The sequence below is a fragment of the Acomys russatus genome, chromosome X (assembly GCF_903995435.1).
Source record: "Acomys russatus chromosome X, mAcoRus1.1, whole genome shotgun sequence".
Classification (NCBI taxonomy): domain Eukaryota; kingdom Metazoa; phylum Chordata; class Mammalia; order Rodentia; family Muridae; genus Acomys; species Acomys russatus.
In genome coordinates this window covers 22,313,271-22,332,734 of record NC_067169.1, presented here as the reverse complement: position 1 = coordinate 22,332,734, position 19,464 = coordinate 22,313,271, and the positions used below count along the sequence as shown (strand labels likewise).

The following is a 19,464-nucleotide window of genomic DNA, read 5'->3' as shown; positions in this document are numbered from 1 at the left end:
TGGTTTGGGCTGACATGGTGGAAGGAAAAAAACCAATTCTCACAAGTTGTTCTCCAACTTGTACATGCATGCTGTGGCATAGACACACACACACACACACACACACACACACACACACACACACACACACACACACACAATAAATAAATATTAAACATTTTTAGAATTAATTTACTAATTTTCATACATATTTAGTTTTGATTGATTCCCCTGCTGATTTCTGCTCCCCCCATTTTGCTGTCCCCCTCTTTCCCCTGTGTACCTATCTGGCTCCATTATTCCTCCCTGCACTTTGATATTTTATGAGCTCTATGATCCTTCCCATCACCCTCCTTTACAACCTTTCTATTTTGTCTTGTTTGGTTATCTCTTAAGAGCCTGTTCTTTTCTAATGAGAGACAGAAAAGGAGTGGTTCTGGAGGGCTGGAGGGGAAGGAAGGTCAAGGGTTCCTTGGCTCATATTTTTAGTTTCCAGCCAATCAGTTGTCCAAATATATTAAGGTAAACTGCTCCTTTTTTCACCTTTCATAACATTACCTAGATGCTTTCAATAGTCAGTTGTTTTTTGATCCTTCATTAGAAAAATGTATTATTACAGGATACCTTTATAATAAAGTTAGATTTACTTGTCACAGACTTTATTTCATCAAGGAATCACTTGTATGCTGTGGTTAAGTTTTTGTGTATATTAAAGTTCACATTTTGTGATGTACAATCCTATGGGCTTTGGAAAATACTCTCCTTAGGTTTGGTAAGACTTGTTTTGTGGTTCTACTTAGGATTTGTGCAGAAGAATGCTGCTGCGTGTAGATTTGAGGAGAATGTGTATTCTGCAGCTGTTGGCTGGAATGTTCTAGAGATGCCTGGTAAGTTCATTTCGCCTGAAGTGAAACTCAAGTCCAGCCTTTCTTTACTGCTTTTCCATCTGGATAATGCCTACATTGTTGGAAGGTGGGTATTGAAGTCTTTTCTAGTAATTTACTGTGCCCTATTCCTCCATTCCTTCTTAACATTGTGCTTCAGTGTTGGATTCATATATATTTGTAATTTTTATGTGGTCCTTTTGAATTATCTCTTATTGTATAGGCTTTTGTTGTTGTTTTGCTTTTTGATACAGGACCTCACTGTATAGCCCTGGCTGGCTTCTGAACTCAAAGAGATCTGTCTGTTTCTGCTTGGGATTAAAGGCATGTGCCACCATACCCAGTCTATAATGTCATTCTTTTTATAATGTCTCATTTTAGTTTTTGAATTACTGGCTTTTTTCTTTATCTGACATAATGATCTCTATTCAGTTTGGCATGATTGAATGAAAAAGGTGAATGTCACAAAATGTTTCCTGCACTGCGGAATAGTGCGCTATAGCACAAAAGACAGCCTAAGTCCTTGCCCAGTGCATCAGTCAAAGAAGAACATGAGAAAAAAAAAGGCATGTATATACTTGTATGTATATATATATGCATGTATATGTATATATTTTTAATATAGAGTCTCACTGTAGAAGGCTGTACTTGAGTTCAAGATCCTTCAACATCTCCCTCCCAGGTAGTTCTGGAATTATATCAGTGTTTTGTTAAATGCCCACTCGAATATTTTTCAAATAATTTGCTTTTTAAAAGGCATCAATGAAATTATTTTGAGATAAATAGGGATTTTTATTTATAATAAATCGAGTGTGTGTGTGTTCGAGCACATGTGTGCATGCACATATATGTTTGTGTGCAAGCAGAGTTGAGAAGACCACCTGTGGGAGTAGGTTTTCTCCGTCCGCCATGTAGGTTCAGGGAATAAAATTCAGGTCCTCAGGCTTGGTGGTAAGTGCTTTTACCCGCCGAGCCATATGACAGGCTCTAATTGATTTTTCTTACATCTGCTTTAAAAATATATATTTAACATACATTTACTTATTTATTATATATTATTTAAGTATATACGAATGATTTGGGAGCATCCTTAATGTTTAGAGCCTCTAAATATCTTAATCTAGTCCTATTTGAGAGTCAGTAATGAATGTGACATAATCCTCTGTTCTCAGTGTATCACGCCATGTAATTAGTGTTATCGGGACAGCCGTGGGAGCTCTGAGGTCATTCTCTTCAGGAGAAACAGAAAAATCAAACAGAAACAGGGACTCAGAATGGGGAGCGGAGAAATGAAATGGAGAATAGGTGTGAATACTGAACAAGAGGTAGTAAACAGAAAAGAGGAGCTACACAGAGGCGATCGGGAAGTCCTTAAGCAGGGAGGGGGCGGGGCGGGCCGGTAGGGACGGAGACCCCCCTCTGGAGGCGGAAAGAGGCAGGACCACTTCCGGCCAGGGGGGCGGGTAACAAGCTCAGACCTGAGGAGAGGCTTGGAGGGAGCAGACGTCCTCTCGACTCACGAGGGCGAGGTGAGCTGAGGTGGCCAGCTTTGGTAAAGACCCTGCAGGGGCTTCAAGGCTGCGGCTTCGGGGTCACTGGCTTCATACATTAAGGTTTGAAGAAAACCTGCCGGGATTCGGGATCTAGCGACTTCGATGTGGTGGGTTTAGAGGTGCCTGGACCCAATTCTCACGGGGTAAAGGTGGGGGTGCGGGTGGGGGTGCGGGTGGGGGTTGGGGGTGGTGGAAGGTCTGGACTCAGATTGGGGATGGAAAGAAGAGATGCAGACCTGGTTGGGACTGTGGAAAGGAAACGTCTAGAAAACGTTCTAGCTGGAGCAAAAGGGGAGCAGGACCGAGTTCGGGAAGGAGGTAAGGGACCTGGATCAAGCTGAAGAAAGGGGGCTGGACCCCATTTGGGCTACGGAAAGGATGGATCGGATCGGGACCAAGAAAACAGCAGCAGCAGCAGCGGCAGCAGCAGAGTCCTCTTTAAACGGTCAAAAGACCAGTCTCGGAAGGGAGAAAGGGCGGGCTAGGATCCGGTTAGCACTGGTTTGAAAGGGGGAAATGACCTGGGAGGGTTAGGGAGCTGGGAATCAGGAAGGGTATCCCTGTTGGATTTGGGGGTGGGGTATCCATGTTGCAGAAAGCGGGGCGGGGCCCTTGCAGACGTGGACTGAGGTGGCGGGGGGGGGGGGGATAGTGTCGGCGGAGGCGACTGCGGGCGCGGGGGGGGGGGGGCTTGCGGAGGGGTGGGAGGTGCGGAGGACTGCGGAACCACAGCCAGGCCGAGTGGCTGACAGGCGGCGCACGGCCGCGGAGGAAGGGGGAGCGGGCACGGAGGGGGGGGGGGACGTTGCTAGGGGAGGAGGGGGCGGCTCGAAAAGGCCCTGCGGAGTCTGAGCCATTCTTAGGGGAAAAGGTGGACTGAGAAATGGTGTAGTTAAAAGGAAGAGGAGGCGGGTGGGACTGAGATGTTCTGTAGCTTTGAGAGCTGGGGGCATATGTGGAAATGCGATGGTTAGAGATGGTCCTGTCCGCCAAAGCGCATGCGTACTGAGGACCTTGAGGACCAGGCGCATTTGGAAAACCTGTTATCCTGAGTGTGTGTGCGCGCGCGCGGGAGCGCGCGCTCGCCCCTACTCTCTGCGCATGCGCACTGTCAGGTTGCGGTGTGGTGGAGGGTATTAAGGTGTAGGTCGTAGGACTGATTTGCCATCTTGGAAGCGAAAGACGCTGGAGCTCAGAAACCAGGTGTCCTAGGCTTCTAGGTAGGCAAACCCAGAAAGGTTTGGGTTCCAAAATTAGGCAAATTCTTTCACCTTTCAAATTTATCAAGATTTGACGAATCAACCCCTTTTCCTTATCCCCCTCTAACTCAGGCCTATTTTCTTCAGGCTCAGCTATTAGCCTCTCAGAAAGATGGATAGAAGAAATGACTATAATTATCGGATGCCCACATTCCAGGTGAGACCTCTCTGAATTCTTACCAGGCTGTCTGTCCTGCCCTGAATTCACTTACCACCCTGAAGCCCATTACCACTGTGTAGTTCCATAATTCCCTACCTACCCTGTCTCAGTCTTCCTTTGCATGGTGCTCCCTCCCCCTTTCCCCATCCCATTTCAATCAAACCGCTGGGAGGAGAGGCCATTGTAGAGAGGGGTGGTTATAGGGAGGTCTGGTGACCCACAGGATCATAATCCTATGTAGGGCCCTCTGCCTCCCTCTGGGAGCCTAGGGCTTTCCTTTCTCTCCAGATGTACAGACTGAGACGACAGAGAAGGACAGTGTCCTGCTGATGCATACCCTGTTGTCGGCAACCAAGGACCCACCAATTGCCAGCCGACCTAAGAAAAGCAAGACCAAGAAGACTTCTATTAAGGCTATTGCTAAGACCACACCCGCTCCCCCTCCAGTCCCATCTGCCAATGACATTGCTAGCAACAAGCCTAAAGTAACTTTACAGGCTTTAAACCTACCAATGTTCACCCAGATCAGCCAGGCTTCAGGTACTACTGAGGCAGCCAATGTCCAGGCTTCAGTTACTTCTCAGACCAAGAAAGCCAAGACAAAGAGAGTTACTCCCAAGGTATCCCTAACTGGCAGTGAGGATGTCACTCCACAGCTCACATCACCCCTACAGGCCCTAAACCTACCAGTTACCCCACCGACTGTCCAGTCTCCAGTTGCCAATGAGTCAGCCAATTCCCTGGCCTTGATAGCTGTCAGCAAACCCAAGAAAGCTTCTAAGTCAAAGAAGGCTGCCAATAAGACTGTACCTAGTGCCGCTGAGATCCCAATGGCTTCAACTACTGCCCATGCAGCCACAACCCAAGGCCAGGCTGCCAAGGAGACAGGTAGTATCCAGGCCTCAGCAGCCACTATCCGAACCAGGAAAACTTCCAAAGCTAAAAGGACAACTACTAAGACCACAAATACTGACACTGAATATGTAGAGTCCTCAAATGCCATCGAGGCCTCTAGCAGACAGATTGAGGCCTCAGCTGTAGTTCTAAGGCCCAAAAAGCCCAAGGGGAAGAAGGTTGCCAATAAAGGCTCAAATTCTGCTTCTGAGCTCTCTGAGGCCCCACCTACCATTCAAATGGTAACAAACCATGCGCTGTCTGTCACTGTACGGATCAGGAGAGGGTCTAGGGCTAGAAAGGCTGCCAGTAAGGCTCGGGCAACTGAAAGCCAGGCTCAAGTCACTGACCAAGGAAATCAGGCCAAGATGGCTACCTCTCAGACCAGCATAAGTGCCCTTGAGACTCAGGTTGCTGCTGCTGTCCAGGCCTTGGCAGATGACTATCTGGCTCAGTTGAGTTTAGAACCCACGACAAGAACCCGGGGCAAGAGGAACCGGAAGGTGAGATCTGGGACATTATCCTTAACTTTGTGCTTCTTTCCCATTCCTATCCTAGGTTGTTAGTTTGTCCTATTAGTGTTTCCTGGACCATTTCACTTCGAGAGAGACTCTGTATGAACAGGATATAGGATCTGCTGAGAAGAATGGGATACAATTTTGTGTCTTCTAGTAGGTCATAGATTGGTAGGGAAATACATTTGTGTATTTAGTCAAGGCCTACTTGTGACTCACTTTGGATTTACAGAATGTTTAACCATGTGCCAAACTTGGTGTCACATACCCAGGTTTTATGTGGCTATCTTGAAAAGAAACTCTTATTAACTGGGGACCCTGAGTCCCAGTTTTACAGATAAAACAACAAAGGCCTAGAATCCATTAACCCATCTCAGGCCTGTAATTAGCTGAGTTTACTGGTAGCCAAAGAAAAGAGGAGAACCCCAGGCCATGCACGGCCTTGGTTAGCTTGTGAAGGACACTCTTGCCTGGAAGCCTGTGAAAGATAAGCCTGGGAGTCAGGGTAGCCAGGGTTACGGACCCTCCCCTTTGGAGGGGGAGGGTCTAGGCCCTCTAGGCTCTAGGGGGCATTTTCTAGAAGAAACAGCCTTCTCTTTCATTTGGTAACTCCAGACATTGTTTTTCTTCTCCGTTGATAAAGTCTAAGCATCCCAATGGAGAAGAAAGAACTGGGAGCAATTACAGGCGGATTCCGTGGAGCCGGAGGCCTCCCCCACCCCGAGATGTAGCCATTTTGCAGGAAAGGGTAAGAATCTAATCTGCCAAGGTCCTGTTTTTCTGACATTCTTGCAAGCTTTCTGCCACTGGAGTGATACCTCCCTCAACTATTCCTTTTTTAGGCAAATAAGTTGGTGAAATACCTGCTGGTTAAGGACCAGACAAAGATCCCTATCAAGCGCTCAGGTAGCCTTCTTGAGCATTCTTCTCCACTACTCTATTTCCCCATGGCCTGTGGGTAATCGTTTACATCCATCACCTCTTCTCATACTGCCTCAGCTGCCACGCTCATATTACACTATTGCTGCCTTGGCCACACAGGGCTGGTAGAGGACCACAGTCACCTGGCCTTTGTACAGTTTAGCATCTCCTGTCTCCTCCTCCTTTGTAGACATGCTGAAGGATGTCATCCAAGAATATGATGAGTATTTCCCAGAGATCATTGAACGAGCAAGCTACGCTCTGGAGAAGGTGAAGGGGCAGCCGTGGGGGATGGGCGCACCTACTGTATCACCATCACTGTGTAGAGGAGCACATGGTAGCCTAGGGACGGACCACCACTGACCACACAGCAAGTCACATGGAAACACCGCTAGTACTAAAGCCATGCAGCTTAGTCCTGGCTTCTGTCTGCTGCTGGATACCCCATCACATGTATTGCAGAGGTCACTAATAACAAAGATGTTGTGGATGTCTATCTTATGTATGTTACATGTTTAATGTGTGCTTGGTACTGAACTATATGCTTTATATGCATTTTCTTTCTCACACACAACCCTTACTTAGGGATACAGTGATCTGCAGAATCCCCAACACACTAACTGATATCTGATCTATTTTGAGAACTCACGGGTTATTCTTTTACTTGGCAGATGTTTCGAGTCAATCTGAAGGAAATTGATAAGCAGAGTAGCTTGTATATTCTTATCAGCACTCAGGAGTCCTCTGCGGGCATACTGGGAACGTAAGCTGGGAAAGTGCTAGGGTGGGAACGGGCTTCTGCTTCCAGCCATCCCTCTCTCCATATCCTCTTAGGAGCTCAGGGAAGAGGGTCTAACCGCCCCTGTCCAGCTCCCACATGCGGCTGGATCGCTGTGGGCAGTAGTGGGGCCAGAGTGTGACTTGAGAGAAGGGTTTCAGAGCCTGGAGTGGGGCATTCCTGCTGTCAGGTTGGCTTTCTTCCCAACAGACTCCCTGGACATGAGCCTGCTGTTGTTACTTGTGCCTTCTACCGAGTGCCCGGCCTGGCTGTGGAAGCGCAGCTTGCAGAGGAGGGAGGGGTTTCTGGTGTGGACCATGGTGCCTGAGGGCGGGAGTGTCACTAGGGCTCCATCTGGGAGCTTGGGGCTTTGGGAGAGAAAGAATGGCCCCTGTTGACTGAATGCCCACGTGGCCTAGGTTGACAGCATTCTTCCCTGTCCCAACCCTAGGTGGGGTAGGGTAGCAAGTGGTTTCCTGTTTCCGGGAATGGAGTTTGGCTCTAGAGTGAAAGCACCTTGCCTGGGGCCATAGATAGCTGGGACTGAAGAGTGGCGGCCGGAAGTCTTTGTATCTGAGGAATCTGGGAGAGGCTGACCTAATGAGTTAGGCCTTGAGCTATAGATGATTCCTGGATACAAACTTTCTCTTTGTCCTGTTACTTCCTAGGACCAGGGACACACCTAAGCTGGGTCTCCTCATGGTGATTCTGAGTGTCATCTTCATGAATGGCAACAAGGCCAGTGAGGGTGAGTGACTGAGCATGCAGTTGAATAGGTGACTGTTGTGTGAATTCCAGGTGCTCATTTTCTGTCTTTGTCTCCTTGCCTCCTTTTGCAGCTGTCATCTGGGAGGTGCTGCGCAAGTTGGGGCTGCGCCCTGGGTATGATTGGGCTCTCTCAACACTTGCTGTCCGTGTTGTCTTTTGGCAAGAGAGGACGGTCCCAGGATTGCTTCAGCCTGGTGGTCTGATGGAGGATGCATGGGGCAGGGATGGCGGGTTTCTTACCTGGCTGAATGACAAAATGGTTCTGAACTCTGCTTCTTTTCTCCTTTATGTCTTCTGTCTGTTCTGAGATGAGGTGTAAGGTGGACCTTTAGGCATCCCTGACAGTGCCATCAGGCCTCCACTGATTTTTTTTCTAGTGGCCTATATGCTCACTACTCTCTTCACTTCGCTGAGACGGCCTCATTGGCTATAGACTGTGTTCTATCTAGGAAAGATCTCTGCCTTCATCTGGGTAGTTCTGGTTCGTATTCACTGATTCTTTTTCTCCTTTGCTAGGGTAAGACATTCCCTTTTTGGAGAAGTGAGGAAACTCATCACAGATGAATTTGTGAAGCAGAAGTAAGTAGTGTTCGAGGCTTTGTGGCATCCTGTGTCCTAGACCAGAGTTCTGTCTAAAATTCCTGTGGCGAAGCCCTATTAAAACCCTTGCAGTGGGGTGTAGTCAGAGCAGGGCCCCACAAATGGCCAGTCTATTAACAACACACTGACAAGAATCTAGGGGTTAGTCTTCATAGGAGACAAAACCCATCTGACTTCTGCATAAGTATTGCTATTAGCTACTTTGCATGGAACCATGCATAGGAATGAATCTGGATCTGGAAAGCCTTTGTCTAGAGGAGATTGTTTCATCTGAGGCCTCGTCGTTAAACAATAGTTTTGCTTGTTTAGAAGCAAGTTTCATTTCCTTTCTCTAAGATATCTGGAATACAAGAGGGTCCCCAACAGCAGACCACCTGAATATGAATTCTTCTGGGGCCTGAGGTCTTACCACGAGACTAGCAAGATGAAAGTCCTGAAATTTGCATGCAAGGTAATGAACTTCCTGAGCTTGGCACTTTAAGGGAATGGGATGCTCCTGGCTGAGGCAGGTTGTGTGCAATGATAGATGTGGGACAACAAATGGTCTGCGTATAAATATATAAAGCCTCATCAATGTCCTGGATATATACAAGCTATGTATCTTTCATTGGCTAGTTACTTTCATATATTTATTAGTCGATTCAGGCTGCTATTATAAAATATTATTAACTGGATGGCTTAAAATACAGAACTTGATGTACTCACAGTTCTGGAGATAGACACCCTAGGCTAACATCCAGTACAGTCAATTTCTGGTATAGGCTCTCTTTCTGACTTGCAGATGCTACTTTGTCTCCATCTTCTTTCACATAGCATAGAACAAGCCCGAGTTCATTTTCACGTCTCTTCTTATAAGGACACTAATTCTATTTGATCAAGGCCTCACCCATTTCACAAAAGTTATACCCATGAAAGGCCATGTCTGTGAATACAGTTTGATGAGTGATTGGATATTCAACCTAAGACTTTTGGGTAAACACACTCAATCCACCATGCTTAGTCTCTTATCATTTCCCATATTACAAATGGGGACATTTGAGCTCAGTGCTATAAAGTAACTTGTCCAAGGACATAACTCGGGTGCCTAACTTAGCAGAGCTGAAGTTTGACATCCAAACTGACCCATTAGAACTCTAGAATTTTTCTACTTATCACTATTAGTTTTGTGTGGATCCCATAATGGGTGCTTCGCACATATCTCTTAAGAGCTATTTTTCTTACAATAATAATTACAATTTCCATTTTAGGTACAGAAGAAGGATCCCAAAGACTGGGCTGCTCAGTACCGAGAGGCAGTTGAGATGGAAGTTCAGGCTGCAGCTGTGGCTGTGGCTGAGGCTGAGGCCAGGGCTGAGGCAAGAGCCCAAATGGGGATTGGCGAGGAAGCTGTGGCTGGGCCCTGGAATTGGGATGACATGGATATTGACTGCCTAACAAGGGAAGAGTTGGGTGATGATGCACAGGCCTGGAACAGATTTTCCTTTGAAATTGAATCCAGACCCGAAGACAATGCAGATCCCACTACTAATGTCAACTTCAACCAAGGAGCTAGCACCAGAAATAGCTTCAGTGACGGTGCTAGTATTAGCTTTGGTGGACTAACCAACCCCAGTGGTAGCTTTGGTGTCATACCCAACTCCAATGGTGGCTTTGGTGGCAGAAATGGCATTACCTTTGGTAGTGTACCCAGCACCTCTGCCAACTTCAGCAGTGCAGCGAGCATTAGCTTTGGTGACACACCCAATACGAGCACTAGTTTCAGTGGCGGAGCCAGCATTAGCTTCAGTGGCACACCCAGTACAACTGCCACTTTCTGCAACACAGCAAGCATTAGCTTTGGTGGTGCATCAAGCACTAGCACTAGTTTCAGCAGTGGAGCCAGCATTACCTTTGGTGGTGCACCCAGCACTAGCACTAGTTTCAGCAGCACAGCCAGCATTAGCTTTGGTGGGGCACCCAGCACTAACACTAGTTTCAGCAGCACAGCCAGCATTAGCTTTGGTGGGGCACCCAGCATTAGCAGTAGTTTCAGTGGTGGATCCAGCATTAGCTTTGGTGGTGCTCCTACCACCAGTACCAGTTTCAGTGGTGGAGCCAGTATTAGTTTTGGTGGTGCACCTTGTACCAGTGCCAGTTTTGATGGTGGAGCCAGCAGTGGCTTTGGAGGCACACTTAACAGTACCACAGCTAGCTTTAGTGGTGCACTCAGCACAAGCACCAGTTTTGGCAGTGTACCCACCACAAGCACTGTCTTCAGTGGTGCAGTTAGTACCACCACTGGCTTTGGAGGCACACTTAGTACCAGTGTCTGCTTTGGTAGCTCTCCCAGCTCAGGTGCCGGCTTTGGAGGCACACTCAGTACCAGTATCTGCTTTGGTGGTTCTCCTAGCACCAATACTGGTTTTGGTGGTACACTCAGCACCAGTGTTTCCTTTGGTGCTTCTTCTAGCACCAGCTCTGACTTTGGTGGCACACTAAGCACTAGTGTGAGCTTTGGTGCCTCTTCTGGCACCAGTGCTGGCTTTGGCGGTACACTCAACAGCAGCACCAGCTTTGGTGGTGCCATTAGCACCAGCGCTGGCTTCGGCAGTGCACTCAACAGCAGTGCCAGCTTTGGCGGTGCCATAAGTACAGGTTTTGGTGGTGCACTCAATAGCAGTGCCAGCTTTGGCGGTGCCATCAACACCAGCGCTGGCTTCAGCAGTGCACTCAACAGCAGTGCCAGCTTTGGTGGTGCCATCAGTACCAGTTCTGGCTTTGGCAGTGCACTCAGCACCAGTGCCAGCTTTGGTGGTGTACTCAATGGTAATGCTGGCTTTGGCGGTGCTATCAGCACCAGTGCCAGCTTTGGTGGTGCACTCAATAGCAATGCTGGCTTTGGCAGTGCCATCAGCACCAGTGCCAGCTTTAGTGGTGCACTCAATGGTAGTGCCAGCTTTGGCGGTGCCATCAGCACAAGTGCAAGCTTTGGTGGTACACTGAATAACGGTGCAGCCTTTGGCGGTGCCATCAGCACAAGTGCCAGCTTTGGTGGTGCGCTCAATAACGGTGCTGGCTTTGGTGGTGCCATCAGCACCAGTGCCAGCTTTGGTGGTGCGCTCAATAACAGTGCTGGCTTTGGCGGTGCCATCAGCACCAGTGCCAGCTTTGGTGGTGCGCTCAATAATGGTGCTGGCTTTGGTGGTGCCATCAGTACGAGTGCCAGCTTTGGTGGTGCGCTTAATAACGGTGCTGGCTTTGGCGGTGCCATCAGCACGAGTGCCAGCTTTGGTGGTGCGCTCAATAACGGTGCTGGCTTTGGTGGTGCCATCAGTACGAGTGCCAGCTTTGGTGGTGCGCTTAATAACGGTGCTGGCTTTGGTGGTGCCATTAGCACCAGTGCCAGCTTTGGTGGTGCGCTCAATAATAGTGCTGGCTTTGGTGGGGCTATTAGCACCAGTGCCAGCTTTGGCGGTGCAATCAGCACCAGCCCTGATTTTGGTGGTGCATTCGGTAACAGTGTTGGCTTTGGTGGGGCACTTAGTACCACTGACTTTGGTAGTACTCATAGCAACAGCATTAGCTTTGGCAGTGCTCCCACTACCAGTGTCAGCTTTGGTGGTTCTCACAGCACGAACCTCTGTTTTGGTGGAGCACCCAGCACCAGCCTCTGTTTTGGCAGTGCATCTAACACCAACCTATGCTTTGGAGGCTCTTCCAGCACCAACTCCTTTAGTGGTGCTACCAGTGCCAGTTTCAGTGAGGGGCACAGCACCAGTGCCATTTTCAGTTTTGGGAATGGGCTAAGTACCAGTGCTGGTTTTGGAAATGGTTTGGGCACCAGTGCTGGCTTTGCCAGTAGCCTAGGTACCAGCACTGGCTTTGGTGGAAGCTTAGGCCCCAGTGCTAGCTTCAATGGTGATCTGGGAACCAGCACTGGCTTTGGTGGGGGACTAGGCACCAGCACTGATTTTGGTGGGGGACTAAGTCCTAATGCTGACTTCAGTGGGGGATTGGGTACCAGTGCTGGCTTTGATGGTGGACTAAGCACTAGCACTGATTTTGGTGGTGGACTGGGCACTAGCGCTGGCTTTGGTGATGGACTGGGCAGTAGCACTGGCTTTGGTGGTGGACTGGTTACCAGTGATGGCTTTACTGGTGACCTGGGTACCAATACAGGTTTTGGTGGCACACTTGGCACTGGTGCAGGCTTTAGTGTAAGCCTCAGCACTGGCGATGGCTTTGGCAGTGGGCCTAATGCCAGCTTCGACAGAGGACTGAATACCATCATTGGCTTTGGCAGTGATTCTAACACCAGCAGTGGCTTTACTGGTGAACCTATCACCAGCTCCAGCTTCAGTAATGGACCCAGTTCTATTGTTGGCTTTAGTGGTGGACCAAGCACTGGTGCTGGTTTCTGCAGTGGACCAAGCACTGGTGGCTTTGGTGGTGGACCAAGTACAGGAGCTGGCTTCGGCGGACCAAGCACTGGAGGTGGCTTTGGAGGACCAAGCACTGCAGCTGGCTTTGGTAATGGACTGAGTACCAGTTCTGGCTTTGGTGGTGGACTGAGCAGCAGTGCTGGCTTTGGTGGTGGACTGAGCACGAATGCTGGATTCAACGGTGGACCAAGCACTGGTACTGGCTTTGGTGGTGGAACCTGTGGCTTCTCCTACGGCTAGCGAAGTTTCAGGTAACTGCAACATTCCCATAGCTAGAACCCATGGGGAGTACTGGAATAGCTAGGAGACACTGGAAGAAACCCTAAGATAGGAGGGCCAAGTGAGAAGATGAGGACAAGAAAGGAAATGTGAGCAAATGGGCTTTCTGCTAGTCTCTGGGTATTCTGCTTTGTTTTTCAGGTCTGTTCCCCATGTTTACAGATAAGGCTAACTACAGCAGTACTTCCCATGGAGCCAATGTGCAGCTTTGGAATCATCATCCACACAGCAGCCTAAGCAGCTACTACCCATCAGCTGAGTGAAACACTATGAAAAAAAAATCTGCTGTTCCTGCTTTGTGTTTGCTTCTTGTGTTGTTGTCATATTTTGGTATCAGAGTAACATTAAATTTGCCAAAGGAACCTGAGTTTATTCCATCCTTTAATATGGTTAGATGTGATGTTTTGGGGTTTACAGAACAGCTAGAGTTCAATTTAGATTTTGGGGGCCTGTGGGGTTCCAGCTGAAAGATAGGTATTTCTCAGGGTCAGAGAGCTCTGGGAAAAGTGTGGTAGGCCAAAGGATAAATAGCTTGAGCATATGGAAGGGGGAAGCCTGAGATACAGGGCAAACAGAAAGAGCTATGGATAGTAAATTCACATTAGTTTTGGGTTGTTGTGTCAGAATATAGGAATAAGGGAAGGAACCAGGAGTTGACATGAGAGCAAGAAGACATTGAAAAATCAGTATGGAGGGTAGGGCCAGAGCCAATGGAGAGGCTGGGGATTGATATGGAAGAGTTAGGGATTGACTGAGATGGTGGAAAGGGACAGGGTGCCAGAAAATACAAGGTGACCCTGACTTTGAACAGGATTTAAGGGTAGCTGTAGAAGTGGATAAATATATGTGTTTCAAGCAGCAAACTACAAGCCTAGTAAGTCCCAGAGGGGAAAAAGCTGTGGATAATTCAAGGCTTGAATCTTCCTGGGTGGTTGTGATGAAAGGAATAGGGGACAAAGACAGCAAGATTATGAGCCTGTTTATCACAGGGACACTAGCACATGACCTATGATGGTTGTATGGGCAGTGGCTGAATACATAGGTTCAAACTGGTTAGGGATGGAAGAATATTAAACTAATGAACTAGGAGAAAATGGAGGGCTCAAAAGGAGCATACTGATGAACGAGGGCAGGTGCTGTTCACTAAGAAAATACCACATAGATGCCTATCGTGTGGAGGCATGTGCTAAAGTCTTAAGCATGATACAGTTTTATGGACTCATGGGAAGTTTTCCATCAATAAGTTAGCTCAGAGAGAGGATGCCATAAATAAAATCAGATAACCACCGAAGTTGAGGAAGTCACAGCCCAGGGAGGGTGCTGATGGCATCATTAACATAGGCAATGAGATTACTCAGAATGGTAGCAAGAGTTGGAGGAGACCGAAGCCCAAGTACTGCATTCTTCTCTGAGTGTTATGGTGAACCCTGACTACCAGGGCACAAAACCAACAGGAATTCACAAGGACCTGTCTTTTCCATCTTTGAGGGTGCTACCCCAGGACTCTCCCATCTCAGATGTCCTCACCCATTCTTCACCAACAGCACCAGAGTTGGGTTAGAATTGAGATCTTGAAAACAATGGGAGAAGTCTTATAACCCCTCCCTGTCCTATAGGCAGGAAGAAACATCTTTATTCATCAGAGAATAGTTATTTTTTATTTATCAGAGAATAGTTATTTTAAAAGAACTTTATCCATCATTAGGTAGGCTCTTAGGAATTGAGGCCTGTTTGGGAGCTGCTGCGAACTTCTTCACTGGAGGTAGGGCACTCTCAGGCCAATGCCAGAGTTTGCATAGGGAGAACAAGGGCAGCAGTTCCTACAGGCAGAAGGCAATGAGGACAGAGCGTCTCATTACTTGGAAATGGCTCAGTAATGGGCCGGGACAGTGTCCAGGGCTTCTTCAGGTTCGCGGGTGATGTCCACGTTCTAAAGAGAGCACCCAGGGTTAGTATGAAGCATAGGGCCCTAGTCCCTGACCTGTCTCCTGTCCTTACTGCCAGGCATCCCTCTTTCAGCAGGGCATGGGTCCTGGCCCTCTTCTTAGGCATGCCTGGGGAGTCAGCCTGAGGCCTACTTGGCAGAGACTGTCACAGCCCCGAGTCTCTGGGCCTGGACTGTGGTTCTTGCCAACTCTTGAGTTCTGGTTAATTTGAAACATCTGGGATGCCTGGGGCAGGAGACAGCCTTTCCATGTGCGAGAGTACTTTCAGCATGTACCTGGTTAACAGTTATCTTGGGTACAGAGCATCCCACCTACCTCAGGCTTGTCCCGGTGTGTGTTCACAGCCTCCACATTCAGGTAGATGGACTCCAATCTGCAGCCTTAGAAAAGAACAAGTCATATGTCCATAAATGCTCAGAGGCTCAGGTCTTCCCTAAGGTATCATAGTGCCCTTTCCCATCATCACTGCCCACACCCAGGAGATGATCTCTGTGACCTCCCACAACTCTTGTGACCTATAGACAGTGATGGAATCTCTGTATGATGCACAGAGTGCTATGGATCCTCTAAGCCATGGTAGGTGGAAGAGTCCTGGACTGCAGTACTCAAACCTAGGCAAGGTTTATTTAGAAGACAATTATAGCCATACCAGAGGTGATTCCTGGAAAGTTATATAGAACCCGAAGAAAGGCCCAGGGCTGGCAGAGGAGCACCACTGTTTAATGGTAGCCCCTTCAGCACCATTCCTTTAAACTACAGGGTTCAGTAAGTCCTTTTACCCTGTTCACACCCTGGACTAGCCTTTTCCTGCTTATGAAGCTTTCACAGTTAACTATGACCCAGTGGTGTCTAAACTGTCCAGAATGTTCTTGGAGCTCTTTCTGCAATATTGCCCCAATCTATAATTTTCCTGAGGTCTCTGATGGGGACACCTCTGCCTCAACACAAATAGAACAATGTTCTGTACTCAGTGTCCAGGCAGAAAGAGACAGAGCCAGGCTCCAGATTTGGATACTAACCTAGTTACACCTTGTTATCTTACTGTCACCAGCCCCACCTTTATCAGGACATCCTGCCAGCCACCTAGGGAACCTCACCCAGGAGCCTTCTAGTGTGAACGGTAGAGGCAGTCCCCTGGCTTGTACGTGCCTTTCCATAGATGAAAGTGGGAGTACTTACCATAAGCCACAGGTGTGAGTTTGAGCACTGTGTGCAGAGGACACTTGAGATAGGGCAGCTCATCTGGAAAAGAGGAAGCAGCAGCCCTGAGAGATGTGCCACATTTGGACTGGTTTGGTACTTGTACCTCCGCTTCCTACTTGGGCCCCAGCACAGATGTATACATGGTATTCTCTACAGTGGTATGTAGTTGTGAGAGAAAGATAAACAGGGCTAAATAGAGCAACACAAGCTGCCTGGGAACAGGGACAAGACAGCCTTAGGAAAGGTGGACAGAGTGTGACCCCCCCATAGCAGGGCTAGCTACCCACAAAGGGGCCTCAATTCTTGACTCTCAGAATCAGCAGGAGATGAAATCAAGCCTCCCTCCTACCCCAGGCCAAGTTTCCATAGACCCCCTACAACAACCTCTACTTCACGAGGGTTCACAATTCTGGAACCTTCCTATGTGCTACTTGCATGGCAGAGGCACATGTGGCATTTGACTATTCCTACAGTCTTCTCAGCTCATGCAGCAAGTTTTCATCCTTGTCTCCCCCCCCCCCGTGTGTGCGTCTTACAATTTGTTTATGGACAAGACCTGATTGATTCACTGGTTTTTACTGGTTTCGTTTATTGACGATTATGCAGAAAGTGACTCTGAACATTTATGTACAATTTCCTATTTAGACCAGTGTTTCTACTTGTCAGACAGACTGAGAGGGGTGATCTAGCTCATTCCATAGATAAGGAAATAGGCTTCAAGGGAAAACATACCATGGCTTGGGAGTGGCAGCCTGGGGCCTCAAATTTAGGGTAATCTGAAGATAAGATACCTATTCTGCCCTTGCAGTCTATAGCTGCCACCATGGAGGAATTTAGAGTTCTGGGGATGCACACCTTTCTAGGCATTTTATCCTGATATCCACCTCACCATTATCCAGGCTGCAATAATATCCATACCTTCCTGATTTAGCTGGAATGCTATCACATGTATTGACTTCTTGTCCCTTTGGGTTAACTGTAGGCTTTGAAGGCATGCCAACATCCTCCCAACATCCTGATATATCAGGATGGGGCATTTTCCTGAAAATTTATTCTGTTCCTCCTCACTGTCAATTATAATCAAGCTCTGTGTGTGTGTGTGTGTGTGTGTGTGTGTGTGTGTGTGTGTGTGTGTGCGCGCGCGCGCGCACATGTATAATGTACCCTCATGATGCTCTGGGTCCTGTTCACTGTCACTTTCCATATGAAGAAACAGAGTCAGAGAACAGAAGTAACTTATCTAAAGTCTCTGAGCCAGCTCTGCCATGGTTATTCCTCTCTCTGGCCCTCAATGTGCTCATTTTAGAAAACAAGGTTAGATTAGGTACAATCTGAAGGTGTCTTAGCCCTGTGGTTCTGTGGGTATGTATTCTAATTCATAGAATTTCTCTGGGCTTTCTTCCACCACTCTCCTGAATAATGAAACAAAACCACCTGTCTAACCCTGTGTAGACTCTCCCCGGCAAGTTCTGAGCAGCTAGAATGGTCTCTGTGTGAAAGAGGGTAAGAAACGGAGACATAAATAAGGAACTACAATGCTCCTGTATATTTGAGCTGGGAGGGCTTCTGGGATTAACTCCCATCCCATGAATTTGGGAAAGTCACTTTGCTGCTCTGTGCCTTAGTTTTCTCAACTAAGCAATGGGAATATACCCTGCCTCACACTCAAAAAACAATGCTCTAAAAAGCAGAAATGTGAACATATCAGAATTCTAAGACTGAAAGAATCTCCATCACACATTCCACTACCTATTTCAACTGAGAACACTGAAGACCAGGTAGAGAATATGACTTATCCAATGTCAAGTTCTCAAGTTCCCTGGATTCTAGTCTTGAATTATTCTATACTTTATATATTCTTTATTTTGAAATTAGCATAATGAAATTGACTCAAGAGTTCAGGACACTGTAGGCATTAATTAGTATTTAACATGGTTTCTAAACACCTTCAAAATATCCTGGAAATTCTAACATTTCAGTATCCACATTAGAAATGGACTGTCATACGAAGGTGGTGCCAGGCCACCTAAGAAGTAGATATAGTATATATAGTCTTTGTATACATGCATATAGCAGTATATGAAGTCTGTGTATATATAATGTATGGTAACATGTGTAGTATATGTGTGTGTGTGTCTGTACTGAAAGTCTGTATTTATACATATGGCAATATATGAAGTCTTAGTGTGTATATACACACACACACAAATACACAGCAATATATAAAGCCTGCATATATAAGCAAGACAGCATAGAATAAGTAGTCTGTGTATATATACATATATATGTATTGCAGTATATAAAGTGTATATTCATACTTTCATAAATACAGGGTCTAGATATTTTTAAAAGACAAAGTACTACTTAAAAATAAATTATAGACATTGCTATTTTGAAGAAATTATTTCTATAACAAGGCACAGGTTTCACTACTAGCTGAAACTAGTGTGCTTCAGAGATCTACTGGGTCAGTAGTTGTAGCTGTAGCAGACTGTTTATGATGGCTTTCAATATGCAGATTCTGCAGATTAGCTAAAGTAATACTAATAATGGCAATTATAACCCATATAATGCATCATACATTATAGGCTTTTAACATGTTTATTTCAACTGTATCATTAATTGTCTCCATTTTCTAGTTGAGAAAGCAGGCTGTGGGGCAATAACAGTACCTCTTGAAGGTAGCACAGATGTCTGCAACAAGTTTGAACCTAGATATCCTTATTTTAAATATTGTACATTGAACCATAAGATACAAACTTCTAATTGCTAGGATCAGAATCTCAAATCATATCCAGGTCTTCATAGTAGGAACAGACAGGAGGGTGTTACCTGAACTTTTATCCAGGAAGTATGCCAGAAGGCACCGCATGACAGCCTGGTGACAGATGACCAGTACGTTTTCTTGCCGTTCTAGCTCCATTATAACTGGCTCAAGACGCTGAACCAGATCCTCATAGGACTAAAGAAAAGATAAATCATTGGTAAGAATGGGGGTGTGGAAGCATATTCACCAAGAGAAGAAAACTTGGTCAGGAACCAGAATTGCTGACCCAACAGTTTGACTAGGCAGATCATATGTTTCTCAGGACTTTACTTTCTCATCTGATAAATGAACCAATCAATAAGTGTGGGCTAAAAGACAATATGGCCCCAACTATAAAATATTGACTTAACTGTACAACTGGCACTTCAAAAAATAAGAAAAATTCTGGTCTGTAGTATTCTAAAATTAAAAGCTAAAACAAGAAGAAAGAAAGAAAGAAAGAAAGAAAGAAAGAAAGAAAGAAAGAAAGAAAAGAAT

At 46.8% G+C, this 19,464-nt stretch overlaps 2 protein-coding genes across 4 annotated transcripts in view; one reads left to right on the top strand and one right to left on the bottom strand.

Annotated features, from left to right (window-relative positions):
- The first annotated feature begins 2,343 nt into the window (after nucleotides 1-2,343).
- Nucleotides 2,344-13,330, top strand: Tro (trophinin). The gene is given in 14 exon segments (XM_051141209.1): nucleotides 2,344-2,476; nucleotides 3,763-3,832; nucleotides 4,077-4,109; nucleotides 4,111-5,232; nucleotides 5,888-5,992; nucleotides 6,087-6,150; nucleotides 6,356-6,435; nucleotides 6,837-6,928; nucleotides 7,612-7,691; nucleotides 7,783-7,825; nucleotides 8,228-8,290; nucleotides 8,648-8,762; nucleotides 9,559-12,983; nucleotides 13,153-13,330. Coding segments are annotated over 12 exon segments (5,256 nt in total). The 5' UTR covers nucleotides 2,344-2,476; nucleotides 3,763-3,787; the 3' UTR covers nucleotides 12,973-12,983; nucleotides 13,153-13,330.
- Nucleotides 13,331-14,630: 1,300 nt separating this feature from the next.
- Pfkfb1 (6-phosphofructo-2-kinase/fructose-2,6-biphosphatase 1) overlaps nucleotides 14,631-19,464 on the bottom strand; it is a 45,333-nt gene continuing 40,499 nt past the window's right edge. For all 3 annotated transcript variants that reach the window (XM_051141215.1, XM_051141216.1, XM_051141213.1), the window contains 4 exons: nucleotides 18,993-19,122; nucleotides 16,137-16,199; nucleotides 15,273-15,337; nucleotides 14,631-14,941 (listed from right to left, as the gene is read on the bottom strand). In XM_051141215.1, coding sequence (XP_050997172.1) covers nucleotides 14,882-14,941; nucleotides 15,273-15,337; nucleotides 16,137-16,199; nucleotides 18,993-19,122 — 318 coding nt within the window. In that variant the 3' untranslated portion in view covers nucleotides 14,631-14,881. The remainder of the gene's footprint in view (nucleotides 14,942-15,272; nucleotides 15,338-16,136; nucleotides 16,200-18,992; nucleotides 19,123-19,464) is intronic.